Raw genomic sequence first — 23,074 nt, forward strand, 5'->3', positions numbered from 1 at the left:
ACAGGCACTGTGTCGTTAAGAAGGTCTCGGAAGACCAATTTATTTTGAAACTTAACATAAACCACTCATCATTCTTATTTAGAGTTAAACCTTTACTCTCCGAATTTGTAAAACGTTTTTTCAGAGATAACTACTTTCCCATCATTTTCTTTTTACTGTTATAATAACATCTGGAATCATATTCTTTGTAAAACTGCACAAACTCAGAGGTTTCTATGATCTACCATTCCTATCCACAAGGATCAAACTGCACAAGACTTCTAATACATTCACTTTTCTGTTACTATTCCCTTTGCTCTCTTTCCGGCTCCTGAATTACTGCAGCTGCTAGATGTCTGATCTGCTGAGCAAGCCGTCTCCTCCGGTAGATCCCTACTAAGCGCAGAATCAGGATCATAGCTATCGCAGCGTAGTCAAAAACTGTCACTATTCTGAACCCACCTGTAGAAAACGGTAAAATCAATCTTGGAAAGCTTAAAGCCTTGTACCCAAAGAGGGCTTGGAACCACATTCAGATTTTTTAACCTGTCACTGCTGGTTTATGATTTGTGAGGTAACTTACCCGTTGGGATGAAATTAAACTCTGCGGCAGTGTAAATGGTACTCATGAACATCTGCAAACACCAGAACAAACTTAGTTTCTCAGCTTTCAATGAGGAAAGCAATGGCCATTAAATAACAGAATATATATCCTATGATAATGAGAGAGAATGAGATATGTGTAGCCTTGCGTGACCATTAGTATAGACAAGAAAAATAAGTGGGTAGAGATAATAACTAAACTATGAAAAGTAAATTACAGGGTAAGGTGTTCTTAACTGCAAAGATGCGCACTTCGTGAAAATACAGATTGTTCACATCTGTATCCATCATATGCCACACCATTCTCTTCATTAGAAAAGGTAGCTCGTGCAGCTTCTGAAATATTCGAGAGATGAATGGTTTTGCCAAGTCATTACAAGGAGGAATATGTATAAAGAGATAAGAAATGCATCAAACTATAAAGAGAAGCAAAACAAAAATCATAAAATCAAAAGACCTTACCTGAACAAAGCCAGTTAGACCTCCAACAAAGAGACGGTTATACCTACGGATCTTATCAAGAACCTCCTTCACTTCTTGCTCCTGGCGCTCTTGCAAAGTTGCTTCTGGTGACAGCTTAGTGATGTGCCGTAAACACATGGGACACTTGCAAGGCCTAGATATTGCAGCATAGTTCCAGTACTGTAAGATGCAACTTCCTGTACAAAATCAACTTGCCGTTTAGTGCTATTGCAAACAACACTCCATGGGACAGAAATATCGAAAGAATCAGCATTTACAAAAGTTTAATCAGTTGTGACAACCAAAAGGGTTACTCCCAAAAATCCAAAAACTGAAACCCTAAATCGATTCCAAACCAAGTAAATGACGTTTCTTTGGCAATAGCAGATAAGCAATTCTCACGTTCTACCAATCTTCCTCTAGCGATCAGAAGTATCCCAAAAGGAAACAAGCTTGACACTTCAATGTAGATGAAATAGCTCAAAAGAAAATCTAGAAGAAGAAGAAGAAGAAGCAAAAATCAAAACACTAACCGCAATACCAATGACCACAATTCCCTCGACAAGGAACCGTAAAAGAGCCGAAGCAGATCGGACAAACATCATCTTCTGGAGGCGTCTCGCTCTCTATCTCCCTCTCTCCACGATCCTCCGCTTCAATCTTCCTGTCCACAGCCGCCACGACTCCGTCAGCAAGCACGACGGCGTTCGACGACTCCACGAGCTCGTTCCGATCAAAGTTTTCCGTCACCGCGGCGGCGTTAACCTCCGGCAAAACATCGTCGGGTGTTACCTCCATGTCCTCCTCCCAAAGTGCTCTCCCTAAGGGGGAAATTTTACTTTCGCAAACCTCTTCACTTTTGGATTCTCTCCGTCTTGGAAGTTTCCTAATATACAGAAGAAAAAAGAAAAAATTGATTTGGATTTATTATTTACAAATTACAACAGTTTATTAATTGGATAAGTAAAAATCAAAGCGTGTTTTAGAACATTGAATGACCAATTTGTCCTCGCTATTCTCAACAACGTAAAGGACCCATTCAGGCAAAGAAGTCATTTTAGTTGGTAGTTGGACACATGTCAGATTCATTTTAGTATATGAATTATAATATCACTAGTGTTTAATTAGGGTATATTGGCCTAACTTAGAGCCGGACTTGGAAAAAGTAAATACCAAAATTCATATACATCAAACAAACTTTGTTTTGACTATAATAATAGTTGTTCGTTTAATAACAAATTAACAGTGATCACTTGCCTTGTTCTTTTGAGGTTCTGCATGCGAAGTTTTTTTATAAGGTTTGTGCGTTTCTTCATGCTAAATGTCACTTGCATATTTACGGAACTCATGATATCTAGAAAGGACCACGCTTCTTTCCTTGTTTTCACTTTTATTTTTGTTGACCTAAAGTTCAAATAGGAATTGGAAGGGATCATCTAATCGTATGTGATTAAGATAAGGGTATCCACTTATTTTTGTTATTTTGTATACGAACAATTTGTATTTCCTATGTAAATTGGGAACCGACTCTCTAACTCATCATAGTCTCTATAAATACAGAACCTCTATACACTAAAAGAGCTCATCACAAAACCAACAAAAAAAGAAGCAGAAGAACATAAAGCAATAAATTTAGAAACACATCAAAGAAGAAGAAGACATGGGTCGTCTCTCTGGGGCACGCAAGCTACTCCTAGTCCTCCTGGTTACTGCGTTTGTCTTCTCCGGGAGTGCTGAAGCCTGGAGCTGGAGTTGGGGTTCTGGCCAGTCCGGTTCCAACGGGGGTTGGGGTTGGAGCTCTGACGGCAACTCTGGCGGTTCTTCTGGCTCAAGTTCTGGTGGTTCAGACTCTAACTCGGGTGGTTCAAGCTGGGGTTGGGGATGGAGCTCTGACGGAACAGATACAGACTGGGGTTGGGGAAGCAGCTCTGGCTCACACCATTCCAGTGGGACTGGCACTACACGCAAAAGTCACAGCTCTGCCTCGAACCACTCGAGCATCGCTGGCTCTACACACAACAATCACAGTTCGGGCTCCAACCACTCAAGCATCATTGGCTCTACACACAATAACCACAGCTCTGGCTCAAACCACTCAAGCATCGTTGGTTCTACACACAACAACCAGAGCGCTGGCTCAAACCACTCGAACATTGATGGCTCTACACACAACAATCAGACCTCTGGCTCGAACCACTCAAGTATCGCTGGCTCTACACACAACCACGCGGCTCCAATACGTGCTGGAAGAAAGATTGAGGTAACTGTATGGAAAAGCGGATACGGGTACACAGAATGGAGTTCAAAGCATGGCCCTATCTACGTCAACGATGTTCTTGTTTTCACGTACAACAACAATGATCAACCCCAATCCAAGACGAAGCACCATAACAAGAAGAACGACGTATACTTGCTCCCAGACATGAGGAGCTTCAAGAGATGCGATGTGACCAGAGGCAAGAAGCTGACTGCACGAAGAGGTCCATCATCAGGAGGCTTCAAGTTGCTTCTCCGTAAGGTTCAGACTTACTACTTCGCCAGTGGAGACCACAACGACTGCAACCACAACATGAAGTTCTCTGTCCACCCGATTCCCCACCCTTCTTCTCACTAGCTCTAATTAAATCCACTTGCTCTTTCCTTTTTCTTAAACTCTGAGTTTGTTGGTGGTTTTTTTTTTCTTCTATTAGTAAATCTTTGTTACATTGGTCACTGAAAGTTTTATGGAATGATTATTTACTTAACAAAGTTATAGTTTTCTTCCACTGAAGTAAAGAAGTTCAATATGTTGAATTCAAGACTTAGTACAAATACCTAAAAGACTTGAAGCTGCTCAAGTTTTTGAGTTAAAGAAGATCACCTACAGTACCTTAATTAGCACTTACTAATGTTTGAGTAAACTATCACCTCATGTAGACCAGACCAGAAAACATATAACTCAATCGTTGATGGATTATATACTACTACCAAGTTAAACAGAATAGATGAAGCAACATTGTTCATCACACAAGTGAAGAATCTTGAGCCGCATAATTTTCAACGACACAGATAAGCCTAAGAAATTACTTGTGTCTTCACTTGTAGCTTCTGTATATGTATTGAAAGCTTCAGATCTTTGAGAGCATCAAGGCAAGATGGTCATCCGAGACCTCAATTTCGCTGTATGTGCCCAAAGAAGAAGCCAACCTCGCAGCCAATTGATGTTTACACTTTGCCAAAAGAACCAGAAAGATATAAAGAGTCAGTAGCAGTAGATACAAACTCTAAACCTAAAAGTGAATAGAAAAATCTTACACATTGTTGCTCCCCTCTGCTAACAACATCATAGAAGAAAGAATAACATCCACAGTAATCTCCTGGGAAGCAGAGATACTCTTCTCTCTTCTGAGATTCTCCTACAACCTAATAAAAAAACAACACAAAGCACAAAACAATCTTCTTAGTTAGATATCAAAACTATCTGCTTGAATAACCTGTGGGATGTGTTGATGATGTGAGAGACCTGCCTGAAAGATGGATCTCCCACTGGGTAATCCAGAGATTTTCTTCACACCTCTTTTGTCGATAATTCTGGTTGCTTTCTCAAGATTCTTACCAAATAACAAATGCAAGCTGAATTGCAAACACATACTTCAGTTTCTAACTCAATAAATCTCTTGCCTTGATAAGATTCAGAGGTAACTCAAACCCTAATCATACTCATCATCATGCCCACAAAATTATCAGACGAAAGAGCATAAATCAATAGAATTGGTTTGGGGGAGAACTGACATTGAGAGATGTTCTTCGGTTACTGCCATAAAAAAAAGGAAAAATTCAACGAAATTTGTTTTATTGAAAAACAAGGAAAGGAAGAAGAAATAAAGATAACCTGAGCCTGTAGATTCAATGTCGGACCAAACGGCGTCTGCTACCAAAAGAGTGACGCTCATCGTTCAATGTTGGCTTCCGTGGGAAAGTTTCTGAGTCTTCCATTTTTACATTATTGTGTGCTTGGGGATTCGCGGTTTGATTCGGTTTAGAAATTGTGGTCAACATTATTTATTGTTCAATCCGGGAGCTCAGTTCAATCGGGTTGGTTTGGATGGGGAGCGGTTTATATTTAGAAATTGGACCAAAGTTGAAGTTTAGTTCGATTAGGAAGTGATGTATATAATAATGTAATACAGGTCGTTAAAAAACAATATAATTTTGAAGTGCACAAAACGGTTTTGATACTAGACTTCTTACAAAAGTATTGTTTGTCAAAACCAAAACTGCTCTGCCCAAAAAGAAAAGGGTTTTCGTTCTTCTTTGCTGGTAAAAGAATATACAAATCCAACTTCCACAGTATTATAAAAAAAAAAAAAAATCTTCTTAAAGAAAAACAAATAAACAAATATGTAAACAAGTTTTCTCCCTATTAGGATCTTTTCCCAAGCAACCATTTTACCATAATCAAAAGAGTCAGTATAACACATTGAGTAACCGTCGTTGTTCTGCTTCATCAGCGTGTAACGAGTAGATATCTGGTGGAGCTGTGATGCCTCCTTGCTGAACCAATTTACTATTTGATGAAGAAGATTTGTTCTGGTCGAGGTAAACAACAATGACGCTTATGTCATCATGGAAGTGTCGTCGAATTCCTCTGGCGATCTTCTTTATGTCTCCATATCTCATTTCTCTCTTCTTTGCTGCTTCTTCGAGAGCTGCTCTAACAAGTCTTCGTGCAATCCCCTGTATAGATCCCAGAGAGTTAACAATCTATATAGCTAACAGAAAGAGAAAGACCCAAGCTCTTACTTAGTGCAGGGGAAAAACTTACACTTCTTGGGTGTTTAAGGACGATTTCTACTGCTGCTTCATCACTAAGATGTTCCCAGAGACCATCTGATGCAAATATCAGAAACAAGTCCTGTGGCTTCAGCTTCCTTACTATAATGGAGGGTTCGGCTGTCATCGCTGGTCTCCTCAAAGGAATGGGATTTCCATGTTGCTGGAATATCGGATCCCTGTAAAACTCCGGCTTTTTCAAATATACATCCCCAATTGATCTCGATACCTATAAAGAAATGCATAAAAAAAAACAATTCAGCCAACTAAAAAAAACGAGCTCAATATGCATGGAAAGGTCATTATCATATAAAAGCGACCAAAACGCAAGTCTCTTCGTTATCATGCAGAGCTCTGACTACCGGGAATTCATAGAAAAGCACAAAATCCACTGGGGAAGAAACGTTGCAGGAGCCCGTGTGACGGATTCCTGGAACATCGCAAGCCCCCATTTATATTAATGAAAAGAGAAGAAAAAAAGCCCATCAGATTACACCTTTTAAAATTGAAAACACAATCATAAAACTTCATCAGAGATGCTATGAAAATAAAAATCACGCAAGCAAGCAAGTAAGCAGAAGTATGCTATACCTGAATTATGCCTTTGATCCTCCAAACTCCGCGAGTGTATATAACGATTTGTGAATCATCGGGGTTAAGCGCCTTAACCTCCTTTCTGACTTCTTCAACAGCAACATTATGATCAGTAGATAACCTTTCAGCTACTGCACCCTTTTTATCATTAACATCTCCTGGGACAACGCTCCCAAGAACGGCTCTGGAGTCCCCAAGATTGGCAACATAGAGTGTGTCGTTAGAGATGGCACCAACAAGACAGCAAGATCCCACAGTAGCCATTTGCGGTTTCATCGGGAGGGATCGTTTAACCATATGACAAAACTCCTCTTCAGTTTCTTTAAAAGCTTTTTTAATAACATCTACAGATAATCCCCCATGTTCTCTTGCAAATTCTGCAATCACAAAAAAACAAAAACAAAAGCTTGTTAATTCACTAACAAGACCATGATCAATGAGTAGGTAAGATACTAAGTGACTGAAGGGTACTAAATCAATGAGTAAGCAAATTACAAAACCACAGAACGAAGCAAAGTGATAATATTTATAAATAAAAAAATCTCAGTAAGATCACAAAGACCAAAATTTCGAATCTTCTAATATTGAAATGATCAGGGTAATAGAGAGATCTCATAATATTATTGACCATGAAAACAGAAAAAAAAACGCAGCGAGAATCCAAAAAACCTAATTGTGAGAAGGAAGAGTGGGAAGATTACTGTGCATATAAGGAAAGAGATGTCTGTTAACGAATCTAGAAGCTTCAGGTCCGCCATGGCCATCGTATACGCCGACGTAAGTAGCAGAAGAAGAGGTGAAGACCTGGCTCTGATCTTCCAACCTGGAATTGGCTTGAACCACCGCAATCGAATAATCACCACCGGCATGAGGTCTCAATTCCGATTGCCAGAGTAAACCATCACCACTGGCTCTGCTTCCCAAACACCGTTCGAGAGGCCGTGCTAAAGCTCGCAACATCACACCCAACTCTTACTTAGGGGTTTTTTTTCAATACAAACAGTGTCGAGTAGAGACTGGAGAGAAATGGAAACAGAAAAAAAAAAACAAATCAACGGGGAATTTTGGGATTGGATTGGATTATGATCCGTTCGTTTTGATTGATCTGATCGGTTTTAAGGGGTTTGTGTGTTGAGTTGGTAAAAAGAATACCGCGTGAAGAAGAAGAATGAAGAAGAATCTGTAGAGAGAGAGAGAGGGAGAGATGACTTGGACTTCTTATGCCGTTCCTTATAATCCGACGTAGACTACGCGTCGTTCTTTTTAATTTGTTGCCGTGCTTTTTTCAATTCTACCATAAATCCCCGTCCCACTTATATATGCGGGTTTTTTCAACGTGTTGTTTTCTTCTCCAATTGGCAATTTTTTCTCCGCAAATAAACAATTTTTTTGGGTGGAATAAAGAAATAAAAAATCATAAAACGTCATTGCCGTATATTTTTGATAAGTATCTGTTTTTGAATAATAAACATATATTTCTTCTGGAATAATTATGTTTTCTCTAATGCGGACCAACCAAAAAATATCTAAAACCAACAGCTACTCTTACGTTTTTATTATAGAAAAATGATGTCATATTTATTTATATATTTATTTGAATTAATACCGTCCATGTTAAAATATTAATTAGAAAACTTAGGCCTTTTTAAATCTAAATTCATGTCAAACAAAAAAATATGTAAAATAATCACAACTAGGATAGTTTTCCTTCTTCTTAATAATTAAAAATATGGAATGTGGAAATGCAATGAGGTAAATCTCCAAATTATTTTATCAAAATTTGCAAGTCGTGTGAATAAGTAAATTCTATTTTGCATATTCTTCTTCTTCTTCTTTGTATTTTATTATATTATTAGTGGGAAAATATTGTTGTAATAATTTGAGAGAGAACGGGTAACGATGATGAGTAACGCTGCTGTAGCCAACGTGTAACGATGATAATATATTTGCTTGTCAAATAAGAAATACGGATAACTACTGAATACATTTTCCGGCTAATCTACTCATCTTAGTATTTCTATTTTATTAATTCTAGTTCTATTGTCACGTTACGGTACGGTTTCCTCTGTATGAATAAAATTATTATTATTGTTCTGGTCAAAACCCTTTGTGTGTTGTGCTAGATAATTGATTTATAAACTTGTCAATGTTACTGTTTATAAATTAATTTAATTACAAGTTGCACATTTAATTTGGTTATAAAAAAAAAAAAAAAGTTGTGCAGCTAATAGCAAAAGAAAGAAATTGACGTGGATCGATGGACTTGTTATAAAAGATACGCGGAGGCTACTCGAAAATACATTCTCCCAAGTTGTCCTTAATACTCTTTTGACGTTTGACATTCTTTTTTTTCAGTGTGAATGATTTTTCTCGCTACCTCTAATTATAATTTATACACATTGGCACTTGTGTTTTCCAAAGCGCACATTTTCTTTTCATATTTAACAGTTAAATAATACTACAAGTTTTTAAAGGCTAACGATAGTAATGAAGTGTTTAATTCTTTTTTTCAAAATTTAAATCACAGATTCAGTTTAAATGTTCAAATAATATAGAGAATGAATCATTCTTTTTTCTTACCATATATACACATTCAATGTTGCAGTTCATTCATATCACACCTTTATATTCTCAGTATCCATTCAAAATTGCAAAGTCATAATCACATCGTTGAATTAAGGCAAAACAGCTCAAGAGAAGCCACCAAATTAAAATCACAATTAACTTCCAAGTTCCACTCAAAACAAAACTTCTAGGCAATCAAATTTTATGTAACTAAACTCCAACCATAAAAAGGGCGCATCTTTGGTAATGTGTTGACTCTTGACCGGTAAAGAGAACAACAACAAAAATAAAAAATGGTCAACAAGAGAAAGATCTGATCATCAAAATTGTAAAACATATTTATATAAACTTTCATTTTTTTTGGGTGCTTCAGCTCCTTCACTGGATCGAAGGAAAAGCGTCTCGACGACTTTGGGGTTCGTTACTCACGCCGGCGAAGACTTTCATCGGAAACCTTACTTGATCGGACTCGGAAGAAGGCTAGATGAAGAGCAGATTGAAGAGCTACAAGAGGAAGAAGCTAGGGTTAGCCACTGTTATCGTCTTCTGCTCTCTCTGTTTCCTCGTTGGTTTCTATGGTTCCACTCTGCTTTCTCAGGTGTGGTGGGAAACTCGCTGATATGTTTTAAGATGCGATTTGAAGTCTCTCTGTCTCGGATTTGTGACTTAATCGATGGTTTTTTGTTTGGTTTGGGAATAGGATGTGCCTCGTGTTAAACCCAGGTTGAGAATGTTGGAGGTGATGGAGGATGGGGGAGACGAAGCTGCCTCTATGCCTCATGGTGTTACTGGAGATGAATCTGTTGGATCGATTCCGTTTCAGGTCTGATTTTTGTTGCTTATTTTTGGATTGGCAAATGAGGTGAAATCGTTTAGTTAGTGCTTTTTGATCTACTTGACCTTTGTTTTCTGGTGATTATGACTATGAGTTTTAGATTACTGTGTTGTCTTAGCAATTAGTCAATTGAGGCAAGTTCTCTAAAATTGGTCAGGTACTGAGTTGGAGACCGAGGGCTATATATTTTCCCAATTTTGCAACTGCAGAACAATGCCAAGCCATTATCGACAGAGCAAAGATTAATTTGAAACCTTCTGCTTTGGCTCTCCGCAAAGGAGAAACTGCTGAGAACACTAAGGGCACTAGAACAAGGTCTTTCTAGTTTCATATGGCAATGTCTTCTCCAATCAAAGATTCCTCAGTAAGCGTCATCATTTTTCTGACTTGTATGTGTTGTTACAGCTCAGGAACTTTTGTCAGTGCTTCAGAAGAAAGTACTGGTGCCCTGGATTTTGTTGAAAAGAAGATCGCAAGGGCTACAATGATCCCAAGGACACATGGAGAGGTTAGTGGTAACAATATGCATTTTTAGGCATTTATTGCTATGGCTTGGTGGCCTTTGGTTGAGTGCTTATCACCTTTTTGCTGTGACTTTTTCGTGATTGCAAAATCTTGGATCGTGATTCCTGAAATCAGCTTTACATTTAATACCGGCATGTTGTAAAAAGACTGATGATTTTGATATATAATTTAACACGAGGGGTCTGATCTGATGTTTTTGCAGTCTTTTAATATTTTGCGGTATGAACTTGGCCAAAAGTATGATTCCCACTATGACGTTTTCAACCCAACAGAATATGGACCACAGTCAAGCCAAAGGGTAAAATCCTTAAATCTGTCGTGTTCATAGTTTTCTTGAGAACCCGAGACCTCACTTGCTTTTACGCAGATTGCTTCCTTCCTGTTGTACTTATCCGATGTAGAAGAAGGCGGTGAAACTATGTTCCCATTTGAGGTCAGTTTACGATATAGCATTGTGCATACTTTACATAACTGTTCAGACCCTTGTACTTAGTTTTTATGCCTCCACTCAAACGCTCTTGACTTGACAGAACGGTTCTAACATGGGCACCGGATACGATTACAAGCAATGTATTGGGTTGAAAGTAAAACCTCGGAAGGGAGATGGTCTTCTTTTCTATTCTGTGTTTCCAAATGGAACGATTGATCAGGTAAACAAAGTTTGAACACATTTCAATTCTTCTCTTTGACTCCAATTCCCTGGATTAGCTATAGTAGTTGTTTGACTATGGTTGCAATGCTTATGCAGACTTCGCTCCATGGGAGCTGCCCGGTGACCAAAGGAGAGAAATGGGTAGCGACCAAATGGATCAGAGACCAAGACCAAGAAGAATAAGTTAGGTTTGTTTATCCTCCATTGATCTCACCTCTTCTATCTTTTGACTGAAAATCTGCTGATGGATCCTTCCGTGTACAGTTCTATGCCGAAACAGTGTAGCTATTGAGTTTTCTTATGATGTGGATGATACAAAATAGTTTTAAAACAAGCTACACTAGTTTAATATGTATAATTTACTAATTGATGGTGTATAGTTGGATGTTCTTTTTTTACTAACTGTATTAGGTAATAATAATAGGAAAGTATCCTAGTTAAAAAGAAGGATATATACATACGTGTATATGTTTTAGGAATTTACTATATTTCTAATTCCCAATGAGGTTGGAATGAGAGATAACTCCATATATAAAGATTGTAGGCTCGTGATCCGTGGAGACGCAAAAGAAGGTATTTGATAAAACATCTATTAAACCTACGATTGACAAGGTGACCGATAACCATGAATGATGGAGAAGAGCCACCGATGAAAAGAATTAGAGAAACTCTTATGCTATCGGATACAACTCTTATGCTTTCTGATGATGTGTTATTAAACTGCTTAGCCCGTGTCCCAAGATTTTATTATCCAACTCTCTACTTAGTCTCTAAGAGATTTCGTTCTCTCGTTAATTCAATGGAGCTTTACGCAACCAGAACCCTCTTAGGTTGCACCGAGAGTTGTCTTTACGTATGCTTACGACTCACTCCAGACTATGACTTACTACGTTGGTTCATCATCGACAAGAGATCAAATAGCTCTAGAAAAGTCCTGGTCCCGATTCCATCTCCCAATTCTACCATGTCGGGTGTTGTAGTGGTTGGTCCCCATATATATGCTATTGGCGGCGGATCGGAGAAGAATCCATCATCTAAGGTTATGGTCATGGACAGTCGTTCCCAAACATGGCGTGAAGCCCCAAGTATGCAAGTGCCTCGTGTGTTCCCATCTGCTTGCACCCTCGATGGCAAAATATATGTAATGGGTGGATGTGACCATCTCGATCCAACAAATTGGATGGAGGTTTTTGATACGAAGACGCAGACTTGGGAGTTTCTACAGATCCCTTCCGAGGAGATATGCGGAGGCTCTAAGTACCTATGCGTAGGATATGAAGGAACAATCTATGTGAGGTCTCAGGAAAAAAGAGCTACTTATAAGCTGCATAAAGGTAGATGGAGAAGGGCAGACATAACCATGAATACTGTATGGGGTTATGCGGCGTCACCATCATCTTTTTGCGTAATACAGAACGTGTTCTGCCGTTACGGTGGTCAAATGATATATTGGTACGATCTCAAAACAAGATTATGGAAATCTTTGAAAGGTATGGAAGGACAAGGATGGCAGCCTAAGTTGCCTTTAGATGAAAAGAATGTTAAATTGGCAGATCATGGTGGGAAAATAGCGATTTTGTGGGAAGAGTACGTGGTAGTTGATGAAAAGAAAATTGTTTGGTGTGGGGAGATTGCGCTCGAAAGCCTCCAAGATGGGGAAATCCGCGGGACGCTTGAGGGGGTTGAGGATTTGTTAACATCCACCAATTTAGTGACTTTGGTGCATGCTCTTACTGCTACGGTTTGGTGAATTCACCATATCAATAGATATCTCATATCATTCTGTTTTGAATTTTTTTTTTTTCCCTTTTCTACAAAATCCCTATTAATAAAGTAAACATATAGTTTACGTAAAAAAACATATAGTGTGCACATGCATCACTTAACTCTTTTTTTTTATGTGAGTTTTTAATTTGTCACAAGAATGATATTAGTTTTTGTGTGTGTGGGTGGCATCATCTGCGATTAGTTTGGTTTAGAATCATCATCCAAAAGTTGCCGACAGAAAAGGGAAAGAATCTTCTTCAATTTTTTTTTTTTTTTAAACTCTTCCAATGATCTTACGTTATTTGTTTTACTACATTTTTAAAAATAAAAAAGAGTTCATAAAAAGTGGCTCAAAGCTGGGTACATGGGACACGAACGTAACACGTGGCTCGTATTAAAAGGTTAATGTCACTGAGTTAAGTTGTACGTGTCAGAAACGATGACGTCGACTGTAACCAATGTGAACAAACAAACATAAATAGTTTGGTCTTTGACCGACCTGTCTACCTTTTCTGGTCACTCTCCTAGCATTTTAAAGATTTAAACTAACACTAATCCAAGTGATATAAGTAATCAATAACTAAGCTAATAAGTAAGAAGTAACACAATAGTCTTCATAAAAGATTTAGTTATTTGAAACAAGTTATACTTCTGAGCGCTTAATTTTTTTTTTTTTTTTTTTATAAAATGAGTGCTTAAATTGCAAAACTAATTCTGAGATTTGTTTTTATTTTTTTTATTTGACTAAAAAAAAAAAGCAAAACAAAAACAGAGCTCTGGGTTTTGTGTTTGTGTGTTTGGCTTCTCCCCAGCCGTTATATATAAAACCCCCAAAACTCTCGGAGCCATCACACGACAATGACCGGCGCATTGTTCAGAAACGCTGCCACCGACGCCGCTCGGATCCTTCGATTACAGAGAACAGCGACGGCGAATCTTTTCGGAAAGCTCGATCCTTTACTGATAGGAGGAGACGTCCGGCGGCGATTGCAGTCTCGGCCTTATTTTCGTACGACTCAGTTCCTTGGGAAAGCCAAGGAAACAGGTGTCTCTGGTTTCTGTTCTTCTTCGTCTTCGACGGTAACTACTGCTGGATTCATCGGTTGGTATTTGGGTATGGTGAAATCGCGGCCGGTTCTTACTAAATCCGTCACGTCTTCGCTTATTTACATCGCCGCTGATTTGTCTTCTCAGGTAACTTCGTAAAAGTTTCAAAATCAGAAGCTACATAGTTTACTAATTGACATTTAATATGTTCTTCAAGCTAAAGACTTAATTTTGACATTTTATATATATCTTCGTCGATTCTGTCTCATTGTGTATTCTAAAACAAAACACAAACGGTAATTAGAAGTAAGTGTATCTCCATGGTGCTTTTAGAGATTTTGAGATAGGAGAAAGACTACTTCGATTCTTAAAAATGTGTCACAAGGGGATGGAGTTAGCGGTTTTTATGTGAATTGAGTTGTTATATTTATTTGTATCGTTGTTGATAAATGTGACTTAGAAGCGGGTGTTTGATCTTTCAACAGACAATACCGCAAGCTTCTGTGGAGTCTTATGACTTGGTAAGAACAGCAAGGATGGCAGGATATGGTTTAGTAATCTTGGGTCCGACACTTCACTATTGGTTTAACCTCATGTCGAGACTGTTTCCAAAACGAGATTTGATCACAATCTTTAAGAAAATGGCCATGGGACAGACGGTCTACGGCCCTGCCATGAATGTTGTTTTCTTCTCATTGAATGCAGCCCTACAAGGTAAGCTTCTAACTGTACTAGGAAAATATTGCAGGTTGATATAGAGCAGTTTGTTTGATGTTACATTGTTTCTCTAAATGGCGTTTGAGAAGTGGGAGACTTGTTGTTAAGTGTTTTTATCCTAGGCTTATCTCTTGCAGACATCAAAGTCTAATTTTTTTTTCAGGTGAAAACGGTTCTGAGATAGTTGCTAGATTGAAAAGGGACCTACTTCCCACGATGTTAAATGGTGTCATGTATTGGCCTTTGTGTGATTTTGTTACATTCAAGTTCTGCCCTGTTCATTTACAGGTATGTGTGCTTGATTACTTTTTGGTTTAAGAATCGGATCTGGTTATTTGATTCAGTCCTTTTTGTCTTACCTTGAGTCTTGGTTATTAACTCAGTTCTGTTTTTTTTTTTCTTTTTTTTTTTTTGTGCAGCCACTTGTGAGCAACTCGTTTTCGTATCTATGGACAATCTACATAACTTACATGGCAAGCCGTGCGAAGCCAACCGCCATTTCAAGTTGAGACAGCTTTCTTGGAAACTCTTGTACGCGGAAATGTAGCGCAGAAGCTTTTACTAAAAGAAGCAGAGCATTCTTCAACATTCTTTTGTGTCATCTCTGCAGATTTTAGAGTGTAAAATGTAAAGAGTTTTGGAAAACGTACTGTGCATTTGGACATGTCTTGCACTCTTTAAGATATAACGTAAGTCTTTTTATTGATTCTTTTTGTTACAGATCCCTAGCGAGGAGATGCAGAGGCTTTGAGTACGGAATCGTAGCTCAAGTCGTTTAACATTCCAATGTGATATTTAGTGACTTTGACCACACAAATGAAATATTCACACAGATCATTTCAAGAAGGGGAATTGGCTTTCCTCTTTTTCTGCTTTCATTATTAATTTTTTACATCGTAGAGCAAACAAGGAAAATTAGAGGAGAGAATAACAAATCAGCTAGACAAATGGCGTTTACTTCAAAACCTCTATTACTTTTATCTCACTTCTACTTGTACAACACCAAGAAACTTGAAACATCTCAGTAGCTGTTATCAAAAGAGCAGTAACCAGACCAGAAACATTCGACAAACACAAATTCCACGTTCAATGGAGTAAAATCAAATGCTATGTATCCTAAACTACGGTGTTTGTTGCTCAATCTTTACTTGTCTGAAGCACGGGAACAGATCTTCTCCAAGAGTATAGGCCAATCTTCTCCAAGTATCTGAGGATTCAACTCCATACCAGCACGAAAATCTGACATCGATACATATGAAAGTCTTCTGCTTTGCTGTGTATACTGGTAATTCATCTCTCTTATCCGTTCATTCCCACATCTTGTATTAGCCAAACTCAAACAAGGCTGAATCAGCCTTCTCATAAACGCATCCAACCCGCTATTTAGAAGACTAACAGAGTCCATAGTTATCTTTATCCCCTCCATCTCCAATCTCCTCTCCAACCGACTCCTCAGCGTTCTTGTATCAGGTAGTTCACCGCTGTTCTCACAAGTCTCATGGTTGAAACTACTGCTACACATAGATACATTGGAAATAGACTTTCTAGTAGCGCCATTCCTAAGACTCATGGAAACACCAAGCGGAGCAGTAACAGGGCTCCGTATCTGAACACTTGGACCTCCTGCCATTTGTTCAACCTCTTCTCCTTCCTCCACAGATGCAACTTCCACGGGAGGTCTACTACCAAGAGAAAGCAATTCAGTAGCACTTTGAGCCTTGGACATCGACTCCTCGTTTGTCGTAGTTAGACTCTGAGGCTTCCCAAGTGGACCAAGTGGACTCGGCCTGTCTCTGAACTTCCTCGACCTGCATTTGCGAGTGGAAGGAGAGAATGCAGAATCCCCATAAAGCGAGTGACTTTGATTGGTCTTCGCATCCCCACTACCAAATCTAGCAAAGTCCCCAGCTTTCTTGGTGAATCTTGATGGCGGAGATTTAGCAACACTAGCATTCTTGATGATGGAACGTATTAGACGGTTATGGAGATGGATGCTTTGTCTACCGATGGTCTTGATACAGAACTTGTCGAATTCAGATTTGGTGATCTTCAAGGCGAAGAACCTTCCGAGCTGATTGAAGTAGCTCTCAGCTCTTTGATGCCCAAATTCCCGGAAAATAAGGGATTTAATCTCTAACGTATCTAGCCGGGAAGAACCTTGATCTTCTGATCCCATCTTCACCAATTTAACAACTCAATTACTTGTGTTGAACTAAAACCACATCTGAAAGTTTCAATTTTTAAGATCCCAGATTTCTCTTCTGAACCTAAAAAAAAAAACCCCCCAATTTTCAACACGCACCTGAAAAAAATCAGATTCCCAGAATGAATTGAAGTAACAAAACAATCAATTGTAAACTAGAAATTGAGAAACGGAAAGAAGAGTAAGAGAATCAAGTATCGGAATTTGAAGAGAGATGAAGCGAGAGGTATCTTCGCGAGATTGAGAACCAAAGACGGAAGGAGGTAGATGATTAGGGAAGAAACTTACCCAGTTGAAAAGGCTTCACCTTTGAGACCTAAAGGCAAAGAGGGATTTTGTTTGGTTCCCTCGTTTCATTTGATATCTCGCTTCTATTCTGTTCCCGAGTTCGTCTTCTTACCGTGAGAGAAACTAAAGAACCTGTTTGGACTTTGGACTACGAACAAACCCCACACGTGCGTTAATTTTAAGTAAAATAGAATAGCTAGCTTCAAATTGTAGAATTTATGTTTTAATGGTAATGTATGATGTATTGTTTGTTTTCATTAGTTGGTGATGTTTGTTAAATCATTTTGCTTCATGGATCGCTCATTTGTTATGTCACTTGTCTTGTAAAGTGGTAAATCAACTGGGCACAGCTGTATAGTGTGTATACTGCTATTCACATAGCTGCTAGTGGTCATCTACGGTGATACAAATTTGCACAAGTTATTGGAAACTACAATCAACAGAGTAAAAAGAGAAACTCAAAATCTTATATATGAGGAAGCAAGATTGGGGGGTAAAACCAAAGAAAATAAAAGATTCAATAGCTCAAAAAGCCTTATCGAAAATAGTTCAACATTGATCTAATCCATTACAATATATTAAGCTTTCAAAGTAAATCCAACTAAAATGATTAGCTTCTGCGTATATACACAATAGTATTTATTCTTTAACGGTATTGCATCAAAGGAAAAACAAAACCAGAAGAGTTAGTTAATAACATTTCCAAGAGAGTGAGAAAACATCTTGGACTGACATAAAAAGCAATCATCAACAATTTACCTTGATGAATCCGATCTCCTTAGCGTTGCTACAAAAACTAACACAATCTACTAATCTTATGCTACAAAACGAAGATGATGTCTTTTACAAACAAAATACTGCTAAAAGAATCAAAAAAAAAAAAAAAAAAAAAAACGTTTTTCTCGTACAGTTCTAAAACCAGATCAACATGGAGACTGTAACAGAACAATAGAGTAAATAACATTTATATTAATGTAATCTCTGCAACTATAACTAGAGTACACTAAAACTAACACAATTTCGCGCCACTCACTCATATCAAAATGAATTAACCAACACGAGCATATAGAAGATCAGATTCAGGTTAATGAAACACGAAACAGAAAACATTTAGGTCGCTTTATAACTCAAGAGTTAGAAAATATAACAATACCACGTACGGGATCCAGGTCCGTAATTTTTTGGATGGGAGTTCCACACGTTCGAATGACCCATGATTTCGCAGAGCTGAAAGCTAGAAGACGGCGACTATTAGTATTATGTATAGAAAGGATAGATATGTCATTTAATCTACCCTAATCTCTCTTGTATACAGTATATATAGTGTAATATTGTACATTGTAATATCATTAAGCATTCTACTCTACATGGTATCAGAGCCATCGTTCTAAAACCTAAAAAATTTTCCTAGCCGTTTCTTTTTCAACAAGAAAAAAAAAAAGATGTCAACCACGAGTGAGGCTGTTCCTATTGTCAACACTCCTCAACTCCTTAACATCAACATGACCAACATCACAAAGCTCACTGCTTCCAACTTCATCATGTGGAGCCGCCAGGTTCACGCTCTCCTTGATGGTTACGATCTTGTTGGTTATCTCGACGGTACCATAGCAGTTCCGTCCTCTACAGTCACTATTAATGGTGTTGTGGCTCCTAATCCTGCTTACTTGCTGTGGAAAAGGCAAGACAAATTGCTGTATAGTGCTCTTCTCGGTACTATCGCACAAACTGTTCAACCGCTCCTGTCCAAAGCCACATCCACGATTCACATCTGGACTACACTGCATGAGACGTTTGCTGCACCGAGCCGTGGCCATGTTCGTCAGATCAAGCTACAGATCCAGACGTGGAAGAAGGGTTCTCGATCGATTGAAGAGTATTTCCATGGACTCACTGTACGGTTCGATCAACTTACTCTTCTTGAGAGTGAGATGGGCCATGATGATCAGATTGAGGCTATTCTTGCTGGACTACCGGATGAGTACAAACCCATTAAGGATCAAATTGCTGGTCGTGAGACATCACCTCGCCTCCCTGAAGTGTTTGAGAAACTGCTCAACCATGAAGTTACTCTCCAAACTCTGGCTGATGTCGCTTCTGCCTCACAACCTGTGACAGCAAATGCAGTGAATTACAAGGGGAATAACAACAATGGAAAAGGTCATCAGCAGCAGCGAAACAAGCAGAGTTACCATGGAAATCAACCATGGCAGCAGCAACAGCAGCAACAGCAGCATTTCTCACCGAGACCGGGTCAGTCACAAACGCGTGGATATCAGGGACGGTGCCAAATATGTGGCGTCCATGGTCACAGTGCTCGTACGTGTTACCAGCTTTAACAACAACACGGCGGTTATTCCAACCAACAGCGTGCATCATCTCCATGGCAACCTCGGGCTAATATGGTGATGGCGCCTGGTTATGATGTTTCGCCATGGTTGATGGACAGTGGAGCTACTCACCATGTGACGACGGATCTCAACAACTTGTCCCTCCATCAGCCTTACAATGGTGGTGAGGATATTCAAATTGCGGATGGTTCGGCCCTCCAAATTGCTCGAACTGGTTCTACTACACTTCCTACTCCTCATTGTAACATTGCTTTGAAAAATGTTCTTTATGTCCCTGACATCAAAAAGAATTTAATATCAGTCTATAAGCTATGCAATGCTAATCGTGTATCTGTCGAATTCTTTCCTGCTCACTTTCAGGTGAAGGATCTAGCAACGGGGGTCCGATTGCTCCAAGGCAGGACCAATAAAGAGCTGTACGAGTGGCCAGTCAATATTGCTAAACCGAGAGTGTTCTCCACTTCTTCAACTCCAACGGCTGATCTCTCCGCTTGGCATGCGAGACTCGGCCATCCAGCCTTAGCTACTTTAAAAGCGATTATGTCTCAGTTTATGTTACCAACTTCTGCTTCGTCTCAACCTTTATCATGTTCTGATTACTTCATCAATAAAAGCCATAAGCTCCCATTTCATTCCAATACTATTGTCTCCAAGCATCCTCTTCATTACATTTACAGTGATGTTTGGACATCACCGGTTCAATCTATTGATGGCTTTAAGTATTACTTGATACTGGTTGACCATTTCACGCGGTATACATGGTTATATCCTCTTAAACAGAAGTCACAAGTAAAGGAAGTGTTCATTACCTTCAAAGCTCTTGTTGAGAATCGCTTCAAACAGAAGATTGTTGTCTTCTACTCTGATAATGGTGGAGAGTTTGTTGCGTTGAGGCCATTTCTTGCATCTCAAGGTGTCTCTCATTATACTTCTCCTCCTCATACTCCAGAGCATAATGGAATTTCTGGGAGAAAGCACCGACACGTTGTAGAAACAGGCCTAACTCTTCTCAGCAAAGCATCCATGCCACCACAATATTGGAGTTATGCGTTCTCCGCTGCCGTGTATCTCATCAATCGCATGATCACGCCTGTGATCAACAATGTCTCCCCATTTCATAAACTGTTTGGTGAGGTGCCGAATTATATCAAGTTAAAGGTGTTTGGTTGTTTGTGTTACCCGTGGTTGAGACCTTACACGACGAACAAGCTGGAAGCTCGCTCAATTCCGTGTGTCTTCTTAGGTTACTCACCCACACAGAGTGCATACCTCTGTTTTGAACCCGTAACCGGACGAACGGTAAGAACATAACTATCACTCTCAAATTAGTTTATAGATTAGTGCGAGTGGAACAAAAAAAGAAACGCATTTTCATTACCGATTAGGCCGAACAATACAGGCCCAATATCAAATTAAAGAAGATTCAAGTCCATTAGTCAAAACTCCAGTATATTTGTAATTTTTGTACCCAAAAAAAAAACATAATATATAATGATTAAAGAAGTATTAGCAGATACAATTTTTTTAGTTTTATAAAAAAAGAATTTTAGATTGTGAAATAATTTAAGTTTTAGATTATTATATTTTACAAAATAATCAGTAAAATCTTAAAAACAAAAATTATTAGTAAATTTATGGTGTTGGGTTTTTTTTTCTCTTTTTCGAATTTGATCTATCCAAAATAGCAAAATGAAAAAAGTTAAGCATATTACAACACGGAAATTCTCTGGAAATAGGTATATGAAATTAGTAATAATCACAATAAATATGACTTTTGCTATTTAATATTTAAAAATACTTGCAAATCATATAAATGTGAGAAGATTTCAGTAAAGTTGTCAAACTATCTATGATTGGTCCTAAATGATTACAAATCTTTTAAATTAAACTGTCAAAGTATCAAAGGAAAAAGTTAAAGAAAACGACAGAGACATGTGTATATATATAACGAACCAGGATTAGTCACATATACCAGCTTTGGTATCAAATTAAATGATTACAAAAACAATACATATAAAGTTTACAAAAAAATACAAAATACATATACACTATGAATGTTGTGAATTTATATGTAAGCTTCTACACACACATACATATATATATATATATATATATATATATATATATATATATATATAAGTTAAGCTCTATATATAAATATGCTTGAAATTATATATGTGGTGCATTGCATATTTTATAGTTTTGTTAAATATACTAGGATATGGGAAACGAAATTAATTGACTTTTCACATTCTCCATTTTTTAATACTAATTAGTTTTTTTTTTTTTTGAATTTGATAATTCGATGAATGCAGCTTATTTCTGCCTTGGCTGTTAACATCAAAATAAAAAACAATAGATATATTTAAAGTTCCTTGAACAAAAGTCAATCATAATTTAATAGGTGATAATAAAAACCCAAAGTCAACTGTAATCTAACAGGTTACAATTAATAACCGAATGTCAAAAGTATAGAACTAATTCGTTAAGAATATCCAAACTGAACCATATTATTTTTTGGTATGTATATGATTTTAAAAGTTAATCTTCTATTTTTATCAAGAAAATGCTGGCAACATCAAAAAGAGGCAATTTTAAAAAACATTTAAAACTAGAAATGGAAACAAAAATACAATACTGTTCTGGTATCAAATAAGTAAAATAACTGTGCTATATGTATCTCGAATATCACAATCTATTACAGAACTTTTTTCTTATATTTTTTTTTGACAACCTATTAGAAAAGTAATAATTACTTATAAAATCATGTCATAATTTAAAATAATGTCGGCTCTTCGATATAAAGAATCTCTTAAGAACTAACATATTTTTAGATATCGGATTGATCGGTTTACTGGATCAAACTAGCTCAAATGTTAGTATTCTTTAACTTAAAAAAAAAGTTTTTGATAATAAAGATTGATAAAGAACAATTGACATGGAGGATCGAATTAGAGTTAGTTTGTTAAGGTCAAACAATTCGCTGTTGGGATCAATGTCATCGATTCGATTGAGTTTTACTACTAATGAAAAATGTTGAGTTTTGTTTTTAAATCATTACATATATTTTAAACGATAAGAATAGACATGTTAATATGCAATTTTGGAGGTTAATCTGATTTTCTATCTGAATTTACCTGGGAAGTAAAGAGAAAATATATATATATACCTGCTCCATGATTTGATCAAAATTTATTTTAGTGTCTAAATTCATATTATAATATCCATTCAATTTTGACGAAAAAAAAATATCCATTCAATTATGTTAGTGTTATTTGTTGGCTAATAGACTAAATAAATTGTTGGCATATATACTAGTATAGTTAAGTTTTTGTCCTACATCAATCAATGCACCAAACGTCGAAGTCAAAAAAATGGGGGAAAAAGACGAATGCACGAGGCGGATGCAAACCGTAACAAACGTTTTTAATAAGAAAATTAAAAGATTCTGAAATAATCATCAAAATCAGGAAACCATATAGTAGAAAGAAGAGAAGAGAATAAGAAATTTAGGTAGTCTTATAATGTCATATTATTATTATATATAAAGAGTTAACGAACGAATAAAAGACATTCTCTTCTCACCTACCAATCGTCATCATCCGAATCAAATTTAATTAAAGATACCATCAAATCATTGCCTTTTAATGATATGCTAAACACACAGAGATTAC

General features: G+C 37.6%; 8 protein-coding genes across 9 annotated transcripts; 4 read left to right on the forward strand and 4 right to left on the reverse strand.

The window, feature by feature from the left end:
* Positions 1–51: 51 nt before the first annotated feature.
* On the reverse strand, positions 52–2,100 carry LOC17880337 (E3 ubiquitin-protein ligase RNF170). Its single transcript, XM_023777953.1, has 6 exons — positions 2,034–2,100; positions 1,578–1,958; positions 1,045–1,241; positions 820–918; positions 563–614; positions 52–441 (listed from the first exon to the last, which is right to left on the reverse strand). Exons 1-6 carry the CDS (start codon positions 2,098–2,100, stop codon positions 284–286), a joined length of 954 nt encoding a protein of 317 aa, XP_023633721.1. The 3' UTR covers positions 52–283.
* A 496-nt stretch (positions 2,101–2,596) lies between these two features.
* Positions 2,597–3,688, forward strand: LOC17877513 (uncharacterized transmembrane protein DDB_G0289901). The gene has a single exon (XM_006285762.2). The coding sequence runs from the start codon at positions 2,705–2,707 to the stop codon at positions 3,656–3,658; it is 954 nt and encodes a 317-aa protein (XP_006285824.1). The 5' UTR covers positions 2,597–2,704; the 3' UTR covers positions 3,659–3,688.
* Positions 3,689–3,855: 167 nt separating this feature from the next.
* LOC17878465 (zinc finger SWIM domain-containing protein 7) lies at positions 3,856–5,036 on the reverse strand. The gene is made up of 5 exons (XM_006284688.2): positions 4,916–5,036; positions 4,816–4,837; positions 4,551–4,656; positions 4,339–4,446; positions 3,856–4,253 (listed from the first exon to the last, which is right to left on the reverse strand). Exons 1-5 carry the CDS (start codon positions 4,974–4,976, stop codon positions 4,152–4,154), a joined length of 399 nt encoding a protein of 132 aa, XP_006284750.1. The 5' UTR covers positions 4,977–5,036; the 3' UTR covers positions 3,856–4,151.
* A 231-nt stretch (positions 5,037–5,267) lies between these two features.
* Positions 5,268–7,728, reverse strand: LOC17880259 (probable protein phosphatase 2C 63). Its single transcript, XM_006283859.2, has 4 exons — positions 7,152–7,728; positions 6,448–6,827; positions 5,849–6,085; positions 5,268–5,760 (listed from the first exon to the last, which is right to left on the reverse strand). Exons 1-4 carry the CDS (start codon positions 7,408–7,410, stop codon positions 5,491–5,493), a joined length of 1,146 nt encoding a protein of 381 aa, XP_006283921.1. The 5' UTR covers positions 7,411–7,728; the 3' UTR covers positions 5,268–5,490.
* Positions 7,729–9,303: 1,575 nt separating this feature from the next.
* On the forward strand, positions 9,304–11,421 carry LOC17880074 (probable prolyl 4-hydroxylase 9). The gene is made up of 8 exons (XM_006284182.2): positions 9,304–9,613; positions 9,716–9,838; positions 10,008–10,165; positions 10,256–10,358; positions 10,578–10,673; positions 10,743–10,808; positions 10,906–11,025; positions 11,124–11,421. Exons 1-8 carry the CDS (start codon positions 9,500–9,502, stop codon positions 11,208–11,210), a joined length of 867 nt encoding a protein of 288 aa, XP_006284244.1. The 5' UTR covers positions 9,304–9,499; the 3' UTR covers positions 11,211–11,421.
* Positions 11,422–11,512: 91 nt separating this feature from the next.
* Positions 11,513–12,843, forward strand: LOC17880374 (F-box/kelch-repeat protein At4g23580). The gene has a single exon (XM_006285734.2). The coding sequence runs from the start codon at positions 11,653–11,655 to the stop codon at positions 12,775–12,777; it is 1,125 nt and encodes a 374-aa protein (XP_006285796.1). The 5' UTR covers positions 11,513–11,652; the 3' UTR covers positions 12,778–12,843.
* A 628-nt stretch (positions 12,844–13,471) lies between these two features.
* Positions 13,472–15,276, forward strand: LOC17878512 (PXMP2/4 family protein 4). The gene is made up of 4 exons (XM_006285260.2): positions 13,472–13,988; positions 14,327–14,555; positions 14,722–14,846; positions 14,978–15,276. The coding sequence occupies exons 1-4, from the start codon at positions 13,653–13,655 to the stop codon at positions 15,065–15,067; spliced, it is 780 nt and encodes a 259-aa protein (XP_006285322.1). The 5' UTR covers positions 13,472–13,652; the 3' UTR covers positions 15,068–15,276.
* A 197-nt stretch (positions 15,277–15,473) lies between these two features.
* Positions 15,474–17,166, reverse strand: LOC17879196. Of its 2 annotated transcripts, none has more exons than XM_006283984.2 (2): positions 17,050–17,166; positions 15,474–16,825 (listed from the first exon to the last, which is right to left on the reverse strand). In XM_006283984.2, the coding sequence occupies exon 2, from the start codon at positions 16,732–16,734 to the stop codon at positions 15,703–15,705; it is 1,032 nt and encodes a 343-aa protein (XP_006284046.1). In that variant the 5' UTR covers positions 16,735–16,825; positions 17,050–17,166; the 3' UTR covers positions 15,474–15,702. The 2 variants fall into 2 exon arrangements, with proteins under 2 accessions (XP_006284046.1, XP_006284047.1); XM_006283985.2 differs by having other exon boundaries at positions 15,474–16,860.
* Positions 17,167–23,074: the final 5,908 nt, after the last annotated feature.

This window comes from Capsella rubella, unplaced genomic scaffold, assembly GCF_000375325.1.
Source record: "Capsella rubella cultivar Monte Gargano unplaced genomic scaffold, Caprub1_0 scaffold_7, whole genome shotgun sequence".
NCBI classification, from domain to species: domain Eukaryota; kingdom Viridiplantae; phylum Streptophyta; class Magnoliopsida; order Brassicales; family Brassicaceae; genus Capsella; species Capsella rubella.